Genomic DNA, 11,169 nt, shown 5'->3' on the forward strand with positions numbered 1-11,169 from the left:
CTTCTTTATATCGCGGGACTGGATTTATGCAGGAAGCGAGCTTGATCAGAACTTTTTCAGTCAACATGGATCTAGAAGCAGACCCCTGGTTTCCAGCTTGGAGCTGACCCAAGCCGCTCCGAGGTGTTAGTTTGTACCCACAAGGGACCGTTCTGAAATCGGCGACATCGCTGACCCAGCTTCGATCAAGCTCCGGTACCCTGGGACAACCTTAAAAGCATCTGAAGTGGTAGGACAGATATTCTTTCTCTGTGACGGTGTGCTCAGCGGAGTGGTGGTGAAGTTTCTGGATCATTAAGTTGGTATTGAAGAAGGCTTTGGCAAGTTCCTTTCCCAAATAATTCAAGTCCCCTCTTAAATCGATGAATTAACACTTYCTTTATTAWTCTTTAAGTTTCTTCTAATTCTTGCCAGTGTAGATTAGTTAAGTGGTTCAGTTAGAATGATGCTAAAGATGATTAAAGGGTGATAGTGATGCTTATTGTTAAACTTCAAAGTCTTGATAATAACGGTTTCTGTCTGCCCAAATAATCTGTTTGTGTTGTTACCTCTGAATCAATTAATACAGGTTATATTTTGAAATTTATGTTCGTCTGTGCGTAATTTATTGGGTTTGTACTTTAAACTGGTAGAATTCACTATTCAGTATTTGAGACTGACTTAAGATCTATAAATTAATTTCCTGGATTACCAGGTGGTGCCCCCTTTTATTATGCTAATAAATTACGAGGAATTTATGATTTAGCAATTGTCCATAACATCGACAGAATCTCACTACAAGAGACGGAACTCACTWCTTCCTGAATGCCACACAGGGAGASCGGCTGATTTTCTCTCCGGAGGAACAGCTTGGCTTCGGATCTCGCCCATGAGCCAAATAGGATGAGATCTGACGGCCAGGACAGAAGCAAGCCGGCTTCTGTCCACACAGAGACTCACGTCTCATATGGGTGTTTTAYCTCCCGAGGGGAGATTTTTATTTTGAAAAGAAGGGACCGGATGACAGCTAGAATCTTTCTGGCTTGGACGGAAACAGGTGAAAGTTACCTGAAAACACCTACTCCCCAAGGACCAGAAAGCGAGCTGATAAAAGTTCCCTGGATGGTCGGAGGTGAGACAGTTCCTACCCAGGGGTGCCTTAAGAAGTCATCACCAGGTAAAGCTGACGTGTTCGGAGTGACGTGTCATGTGGAAACTAAGCGYAGAAAGGAYGTGCTAATCCGGTTGTCACATACCCTTACCAAAATAAAAGCAGAAACACTAAACTTAATTTCATCTCTTTTCTTATCCTTTCTTTGCCAGTCTTAAGTTAAAGTGCCAGTAGAATTGTTTGGTTCTTAGAAGATCGAAGCAGACGAAAGTTGCCTAAAATAACACTTTTCGCCGAGGAACAGTGAGCGGGCCGATTAAAACGTTCCCTGACTGATCGGAGGTRAAGCAGTGTCTACCCAGGGTTTGGTTAAGAAGCCAGCAACAGGTAACGCTGTCGTGTTCCGGGTGACGTGTCATGTGGAGATCTCAGCGCAGAGAGGACGTGCTGATCTGGTTGTAACACACTTAACAAAATAGGAGTAGTGAAACACTAACCTTATTTTCATCCTTTCCTCTMTTCTTTATTTGCCAAAACTTAAGCTAAAGAGTGCCAGTAAATTGGTTGTTAACATCAGAACTAATGTTTACTGTTCTATGTATAAGTAATCTRAGTTTTAATGTGAACTGAAATTCGGAAGTGAGTTTTATATCATTTAACTCTGAAGCTTGTTATAGGAAAACCCACAATCAGGTGTAACTTATGACCTGTTCAATTTGTGTAAATAAATRATTGCATAATATTTTATGAATCAACTTGAACTCGTCTGACGTTCACTCATTGTGTCACTTTTCACTTTGCACAGTCAAAATATTAAAGTAATGAGAAAAACCTTGGTAAAAATTTGTCTCATAACTTTGTTATGAGAAGATGTCGAGAGGCTTATTTAACATAAGTCACTCCCCTACAGTGCCATTAGCCACTTCAGCTCTCACCGCTTGAAGCTCTCCTTTAATAAGAGTAAACTCTTCAGCCAAAGCCGCTTTTATTTTGGGTTTGATCACAGCTGAGAGATCGTTTTTATAGCGGCAAGAATGTCAGACTTCAAAGARAGTGYGTCCACCTTGCTGCGGGAGGGAGAGGAGGGCGCCGAAACTCCGGTTTTAGCTGCTGTCTGCTCCAATGCCTAGCAGCTGTCAAGTTGGAATGTTTGCCTTTCCTCGAGTTTGTCGCCATTCTTCTACTCTTTCAGGCAAGAATCACTCAGTGGTTGAGTCTGGACGGACCAAATGTTCAAAACAGCAAGGGCATTTAGTATAGAACCACAAATAGAACAAGTCGGAGCGGGAGCCACGCGACACACGTCTCACTCCTCCGTCATCTTGCCCTGCCTCCCTGTTTAGTGTTTGTTTAAAGTTATATCTTAAAGTAGTTTAATGTTGTTTTTACTCCAGAATCCTGAAGTTAAGATTGTAATGCGTTTAAGGCTTCTGTGTGTTGGGGGTTTGCAGGAAAGTTGGAAAACTGTCATTTATTCTTAGTTTTAATTTATTTATTTACTTGTATTTAGACAGGTAACACAAACGCAGGTCATCAGTTTATCAATAATCCCAAATCATTGCTAGTGAAATGTGAAGGTCACCCTCTCAAAAAAGAACTGTGATCTTAATGGGATTTTCCTGGTTAAATAACAGTAAATAAATAAATATTTATTYAACACATAAAGCACTCTGAACTCAACAAATCCAAAGATTTATTGTGCCTCAATTTTTAAAACATGAATATTTAAGCTATATTTAAGGTATATGGTGTATGTACTGGGATCTGCTGAAAGGTCATCGCTTTATTACAGTAACATGGTGGTTAGGGGTTAGCGTGCATTCTGTCAGTGTGTTGCAGGGCATCTGTGGTTACAAAGTAGCTTATCAGTGTGTGAATTAGTGAATTATAATAGTGTAAACTGCTTTGGGGTCTGTAGGGACTTGATAAAGCACTGTATCAGTTCAGAACATTTAAAATGTTGACTGTCAAAAAATCATTTTGTCCTCCATCCAGGAATATCAGTACATTTAGCTTGTCACAGGTTTCATGTCGATGGAAGCAGAAGTCTTTTGACTATAAAGAACATTTAAACAARTAATGACAGCTATCTTCATTTCATCATTTTCTTATTTTGTTTTGTAATTCCAGACCTGAATTACTGTACCAACCACAAGCCATGCCAGAATGAAGCCACCTGCACCAACACAGGTGAGGGAAGCTACACCTGCACCTGCCAACCTGGGTTCTTTGGCAAAAACTGTGAAATTGAGACCAACGAGTGCGAGAGCAGCCCATGCAAGAATGGCGGCAGCTGCAAAGTATGTCCACACACACACCTTCCACATGTAGGTCATTTGAATGGAAAGTTCATATTCAGGCTGTGAGCATTTAGCAAAAAAACTTGATCATCCAACATCTAAATGACTAAGAACATTTTGTAGGTTGGCCTTGTGTTATAAGAAGCTATGAGCTTTCAGGGGATGAACACAGGAGGACAGATTCAGTGGGTTCTCAGTTGGGACGTCCATGGATCAGGCTTGTACCGGTACATTTTCCTAAAACTAAATCAATTAGGCATTTAGTAAGTTTAGAGACCTTGGTCTCTTTGTAACTGATTCTTACAGTTTTAGAGTAATTTTCATTGATGTGGGGAACAGTAACCTTCTGGGAGATCTACACCCAGGCATCAGGATGAATACTATGACATAAAACTGAAAATGCCAAAACAGTGCCTACTTTATGTCTTTTAGCAAAGGAAATACTGGACCATTATTTATGAGTTGGATTACAAGTTCCAGTTCATATAGATGGGCAAGAATTGGCTCTTTCTTTTTCACATTTACTTCAACCCATATTTGTCATGTAAAACACTCTCTTATTGTAATGAATCTTTRTGTTACGATGTGATAAGAACATATAAGCCTGATAAGAAATTTGTTGAATATGTTAATGAAACTGTTATCTTTTCTGCAGAGCCACAGTAAGGGTTAGTGGGCTCAAACTGTATTGCATCTGTGTTCTCTTTTCTCACGTTCTTACAATTTTGAAACCTGGTTTGTTCTGTTCATCAGAATTTACATCATTCTGTGATGGTACCATCTTCATTTTTACCATTTACCCTCCAGGATTTGGTGAACAATTATTCGTGCGCATGCCCTCAGGGTTTCTACGGAGAGAACTGCGAGATCAGTGCCATGAGATGTGCAGACGGGCCATGTTTTAATGGGGGAACCTGTGTGGAGACTGACGCTGGCGGGTACAGCTGCCACTGCCCGACTGGCTTCACTGGCTCCAACTGCGAGAAGCGAATTGACAAATGCAGCAGCAGCCCCTGCATTAATGGTACAAAGGTCCTGAGAGGAAAAAAAGAGGTGTAAAAGGTTAAATTTTACAGTGTAACATTATGAACTAGGTCTGACTTTTAGTCAGCAGTTTCATTAAATTTAGGTTTATGCCAGATTTATCACAGTTTAACAGTGATCAGGTTGTCAGAATTTGAAACAAACTATGAAAAACCTAACATGTCTGATAATTAACATAAATGTTTAAATCTAATAGAAAGGTTTTTATGGGTCTTGGCTGATGATAGAGCAGTGTTAACCAGTCTTGGACTTTAGGACTTGCTGTTTAAGTTTTTTATTTTTCTTTGCTCCAACGCTTTAAAAAATTACTTTAACTGTTTAGCATTGCATTACGACAGTTTAAACTCTTTAATTTAAATCAGTTCAGTTGAAGCACAGAAACAAATAAACCATAATGGGCTGTGGGTCAGAGGACCAAAACAGAGTACATAAAGAAAAATGTTAGATTTTCATCTGAATCACCAGAATCGGAATATTTTATTAATCCCGGGGGTAAATTGCAATTATTACAGCCGAAACCATTCAAGTAAGCATTAAAGAAAAAATAAAAGTAAAAAAATATTGTGGTGTGCAGAATCATCAGAGAGATGTAATCTATAATAATAAGAAAGAAAGAAGCAGTCTTGATTCCACGTCTAACAGGACCAAGGTTCATAACACTGTTGCATTAAATAAATGAATGGTAAATATTCAATAATTCAGTGTGATCAACTATGTGTGAGAAGAACAGAGGAGAGATTAAGCTTCTTCTAAAAGTATAGACATTTTTTGGTTTCTTGAAACGCTAACATGAAATCCCAAATCTTTAGTTCATTGTATTAGTGTAAAAAATAGATTGATGGATTGATCCCTTGTCAATGAATCTGATTGCGTTTGCCTGCATATTTTTGATATACTGTATATGGTAGACTTGGGTAAATATTTTTGTCACTCACTGACTCAAAATGTACCATCCTTCTCCAAACCTTGTCAAATAAAAAAGGATAGAGATGGAACAACCCAAAAATCAGGTAAGCTGAGTGTAGTTCAAAAGCATGTTACCCCACAGAAGCATTCTGCTTTAGTTGAGCTTTGTGAAATGTTTGGCAGGTGATATGGGTGAAGAGGACAGTTAACAGTTTATTCACTGTTTATGGCATAAACTGTATTACTGGCCTTCAGATATCTGTAAATTTACATACAGATAGACAGACAAAGGTAAAGAAAGACAGGTAGACAGTCAGGGACAGACAGAACATGTGGACAGAGGATTATACTGACCAAGGGGCGGCTGTGGCGGAGTGGTTAGGGGAGTCGTCCTGGAACCAGAAGGTCGCTGGTTCGATCCCCCGTCCAGCCGTCTCAGTCGTTGTGTCCTTGGGCAAGACACTTCACCCACCTTGCCTACYKMTGRTGGTCAGAGGGTCCGGTGGCGCCGATGTATGGCAGCCCCACCTCTGTCAGTGTGCCCCAGGGCAGCTGTGGCTACAGTGTAGTTTGCCATCATCAGTGTGTGAATGTGAGTGTGAATGGGTGAATGTCTGTTAGTGTAAAGCGCTTTGGGGTCTGGAGGGACTTGAAAAGCGCTCTATAAGTTCAGTACTATTTACCATTTACCATTTACCAAACGAAAAATGAACTTAGAGACAGAAAAACAAGCAGATGGAAAGAGAGACTGACAGAAGAAAAGAGACAGGCAGTTGTATGACAGACAGCCACAATGAGATAGACAGGCAGACAAAGACAAGTAGACAGACACATGGAAAGACGGAAAAATGGACAAAGACAAATTAAAAAAAACCTCAGACAAAGAGAAACCGTATGACAGTAAATGCCTGTGAGGGGAAGTCAGGCATTCCCATCTACAACATTAGTGGCCAAAGGACCAAAAAATGGTCTGAACTCATACTGTATAGACCTTTATCAAGTCTCTAGTGATTCCAAACTCTTCACACATCATTCACCTATTCATACACACATTCACACACTGATGATGCTTAGCTGCACTGTAGCCACAGCTGCCCCGGGGCACACTGACAGAGGCAAAAATAGGAGGTTGCACAGCCAGATGCATCAAAGTGATGTAGACATTAGCATCTTTTGTTCAGTCAAGTCACTGCAATGGAGTGTGGTCTAAGCAGAAAATGATGTCTGTCTGTCTGTCTGTCTGTCTGTCTGTCTGTCTGTCTGTCTGTCTGTCTATCTGTCTGTCTGTCTGTCTGTCTATCTGTCTATCTGTCTGTCTGACCGTCTGTCTGTCTGTCTGTCTGTCTGTCTGTCTATCTGTCTGTCTGTCTATCTGTCTGTCTGTCTTTCTGTCTGTCTGTCTATCACTTATCAATCATCTATATGTCTGTCTGTCTGTCTGTCTGTCTGTCTGTCTGTCTGTCTGTCTGTCTATCAAATGGGGTGTGTTAAGTGCTGCTTCAGAACACATCACATGACCATCAATTGACATAATTTGGTCAAAGGCTGAGTGTACAGGTCTGGGATAGCTTTAAGTGAAAATTCTTGATGAGTTGTATCAAGGAACTCAGATGAACCTGACAAAAATATCTCCAGACCTATACTGAATGCTGAAGGTCAAATTAAATGCAATACTAGCTGTTTGAACAGGAGCAATGTTAACAGAGGAAGCGAATTTGGGAGATGTCTGTCTAGCCACAAAATAGAATAAATGGYGATGCTATCTTGTCTGCCAACCTGACCCAAAGGTACATAACTATGTAGACCTTCACTGAGGACTCTGCACCTTCTAGCAATGCAGGGTGGCAGCACCTACCTTTCTCCAAAGCTCCTGTTGGGATCGTCATCTCAGACCATTAGAATCTGATGACTTTCAGCATTACCAGTTCACCCTTTGTCAGCTAAGAGCAGACATTACTACCAGCCACCATAAGCAGGTAGTATGAGGGATGCAGCAAGCAGGTGATTGAGCTCTACAGGGACCTAGAGGTGCTGGTTGGTTACTGCCGTTGTTACTGTTGAGGCTTTCACATACTACAGTGTAGTTGAGCACCAAAAGTAGTAGCATTCAGGCTGTGAAGGTTCTTTCTGGCAGAAAAAAATCTAGGGATTCACACAGACACATGCTGACTCACACATAGATCTTTGGGCTACATGCATCTGTCAGCACCAAACACTCAACTGCAACAGGACGTCYCCCAGGTCCCACCCTGTAGTAACAGGATGGGACCTGAAGAGGGACAAATTAATAAATTATCTACAGCTGCACTGGTGCTGTTTCCTGAACCATTACCCAAACTCATATAAACTGGGTAATGGTCTGATAAATGTATAGCAGCTTTGGTACAATTTTTACAGTGTCTGCACATTATTTGAGTATAAAGTGTGTGTTTGTAAATGAAGTGGTGTTTTCTATTCTGGGTCCCTCCCTTTATCAAAAGCACTATTTAAACCCAGGTAGTTACACTTTTTCTCTATTTGTGGCATAATTTGAAAACCTTTAACAAGTACAGCTCAACAAAGCATGCTCTGAAACAACTATGTAGAATTTTAATGCTTGATTGTGTTTGTTGGAATCACAATTTTTAAGCTGTTATAAACTATTGTAAGCTATTGCTACTGACAAAATTGGTGAATTGGTGTCATTAACACTACACAACAAATGAGGAACTATGAAATACCTTAACAATAACAATATATTTATTATATTTTTCTGTCTCTAAAACATACAACACTGGTATTGCAGTCACTAAGAAACAATAAACAGAGCAGTGGTGGAGCCAGAGATTTTAAAGAGGTGGCCATTCTGGGACCACAGGTTACAGGTGGGATTCAGTCTTAGATTTTAGACTTWGTTCATCCTGCACCGTTTGGCGCATTGGGCGGCAAAACATCTCCATTGGGGTTGATCTCTTGTGACCACTTTGGCTTTGTCTGGGCTGATATCTAGGGCCTTCAGGTCTTCGTGGAAGGTTTGGCACCAGTCCTGTCGGAGACGTCCTTGTTTCTGTTACCCCTGTGATGGTATCCACTGGATGGCAGTTCTTAGTAGTGTAGTAGGTAGGCTTATTGTGAAATAAGTCTTTCTACATATCTCTCATAACAAGGTTATGAGGAAAGTTTTACCAAGGTATTTTCTCATTACTTTAATATCTTGACTATGCAAAGTGAGAAGTGACACAATAAGGGAACGTTCAGACGAGTTCAAGTTGATTCATAAAAGWCTATCCAATCATTTATTTACACAAATTGAACAGATCATAAGTTACACCTGATTGTGGTTTTCCTATTACAAGCTTCAAAGTTAAATGAGATAAAACTTGCGTCCGAATTTTAATTCACATTAAACTCAGATTACTTATACATAGAACAGTAAACATTAGTTCTGATGTTAACAACCAATTTACTGGCACTCTTTAGCTTAATTTTTGGCAAATAAAGAATAGAGGAAAGGATGAAAATAAGGTTAGTGTTTCAMTACTCTTATTTTGTTAAGTGTGTTACAACCAGATCAGCACGTCCTCTCTGCGCTSAGATCTCCACATGACACGTCACCCGGAACACGACAGCGTTACCTGTTGCTGGCTTCTTAACCAAACCCTGGGTAGACACTGCTTCACCTCCGATCAGTCAGGGAACGTTTTAATCGGCCCGCTCACTGTTCCTCGGCGAAAAGTGTTATTTTAGGCAACTTTTGTCTGCTTCGATCTTTGCCAGAAAGATTCAAGCTGAGGCATCCAGTTCCTCCTTTCAAAATAAAATTCACCCCTCGGTAGTTGAAAAACACTTAAGAGTCTTGTAGTCTCAGTCTGGGTCAGTCGACGGCTTGCCTCTGCCCTGGCCGTTAGATCCCCCTAATTGGCTTATGGGCAAGATCTAACGGGCCAAGCTGGATTCTCCTGGGAGAAAACTCAGCCTTCCTTCCCAGTTCGGCATCCAGGAAGAAGTGTTCCTTCACTCAAAGGCATCCGTGTTAGTAATAGAAGCAGACGACTTTGGTTCCGCCCTCAGTCTTAGAATGAGTCAGAGAAAAGGAAGAAAGATAAAGCTTTGCCAGCCAGGTGCCAGGCAAGGTCAAATTCTGTGAAAGTTTTTTTTTTAACAGAATATGATAACATTTCTTTTCAATTTTTCTTCTGGTAGACTCTAAGAGAAATCACTGTAAAACATTTATGATGATTAATTAACATTTCTGTTTAAATAATCAGTCTGAACCTTTTGTTAGTCCAGATAAATGAAAGATTTTCTCAAGAAAAACACACAATCATATTACTGTGTTTCCAGTAAAGTAAAAACAGTGATTTATATAAAAACACAATGRAAACATGGTAATGATTTTCTCTGTGATTTTTTATGCCATTAATTAATCTTTTAGGCATGATAAAAGATTAGAAGTAATTCCACTTTTTTGACAGTCATTATATGATTTAGCAAATGCATAAACATTCTTAGTTAAACAACAAATGAATCATGAACAGAAAAGATTGTTCTGTCCATTATCTGATTAAGAGAACTGAGAAATTCTCTTCTAGGTTGAAATGACCTGTCATGGCCCAAATAGAGTTTGTGACAGAGTTCATGCCTTCTCATCAGGCCTGTCCGAGGCCTGCTTTGAGGCAGTAAATCTTGTTTCTTTACTCGAGGTGACCCCTACAGTAGGCATGTTGTTTTCTAACGGAGGAAATGTCCAGTGAATCTTAATTGGTGCTCTGTCACAATGTCATTCAGTGGATGGGTGGCTGTTCTGCAATTGAGCTCCTCGTTAGTGATGTGGTCCCGGTATGAGACTCACAGGATCCGTCGTAACTGCCGTTGCTGGGAAACTTTTAGTCTTCTTTCAATATTTGGAGTCATTTTCCATGTTTCACATGTGTATACGGCTGTTGGGATGACCATCGAGTTAAAAAGGCAGATATTTGTCACCATGCTGATAGTCGTGGACATCGAAATTCAGTAAATGTGTGGTTCAGTAAATGACAATTATCATTTTTTTTATTTATTTACCGTTATTTAACCAGGCAAGTCCCATTGAGATCTCAGATCTCTTTTTCAAGGGAGGACTGGGCCTGAAGGCAACCTATTGTACATGTTTAGTGTTGTGGGGGAAACCGGAGTACCTGGAGAAAACACACGCAAGCACGAGGAGAACATGCAAACTCCACACGAAAGATCCCAGGTCCGAACCGGGGATTGAACCCAGGACCTTCTTGCTGTGAGGTGTAGGGGTCACCTCGAGTGAAGAAGCAGGAGTTACTGCCTCAAAGCAGGTCTCGCACAGGCCTGAGAGAAAGGCAGGAACGCTGAACTCTTATTTTAGGCCAGGACGGGTCATTTCAACCTACACGAGGACTTCAGTTCTCTTAATCAGAAATTAAACAGAAACAATCTGTTCTKTTCATGATTCATTGGTTGTTTAACTAAGAATGTTTATGCATTAGTTAATCATAATGATGACTGTCACAAAGAATATAGAATCACTTCTATTATTTTATCGTGCCTAAAATAGACTAATGAAGCACAGAAAATCATCACCATGTTTTTCATTTTCATTGTGTTTTTATAAATCACTGTTTTATTTTACCGAAACATCAGTAATTAGGCCTTCGCAGCTAAGCGCTGCGAAGGCCTATTGTTTTTGTACTGTTTATTATAGTTCTTGTGCCAAATGAATTGCCTTTTTGGGGGCTTTATCATATTCAAAAACTCACCAAACTTGGCGGGGGCATAGAGCTCGTGTAAAATTTACGTATTTTAAGGTCCCCGGAAAAATCGCACAATAAACGGCTCAAG

The 11,169-nt window shown here is 40.2% G+C and overlaps 1 protein-coding gene across 1 annotated transcript; it reads left to right on the forward strand.

Annotated features, from left to right (window-relative positions):
• Positions 1 to 3,220: 3,220 nt before the first annotated feature.
• LOC106528436 (delta-like protein C) lies at positions 3,221 to 4,613 on the forward strand (the record flags this gene model as incomplete). The annotated part of the gene is given in 2 exon segments (XM_014023605.1): positions 3,221 to 3,390; positions 4,198 to 4,613. Coding segments are annotated over 2 exon segments (422 nt in total), but the record flags the coding sequence as incomplete, so codon positions are not given.
• Positions 4,614 to 11,169: the final 6,556 nt, after the last annotated feature.

This window comes from Austrofundulus limnaeus, unplaced genomic scaffold, assembly GCF_001266775.1.
Source record: "Austrofundulus limnaeus strain Quisiro unplaced genomic scaffold, Austrofundulus_limnaeus-1.0 Scaffold379, whole genome shotgun sequence".
NCBI classification, from domain to species: Eukaryota; Metazoa; Chordata; class Actinopteri; order Cyprinodontiformes; family Rivulidae; genus Austrofundulus; species Austrofundulus limnaeus.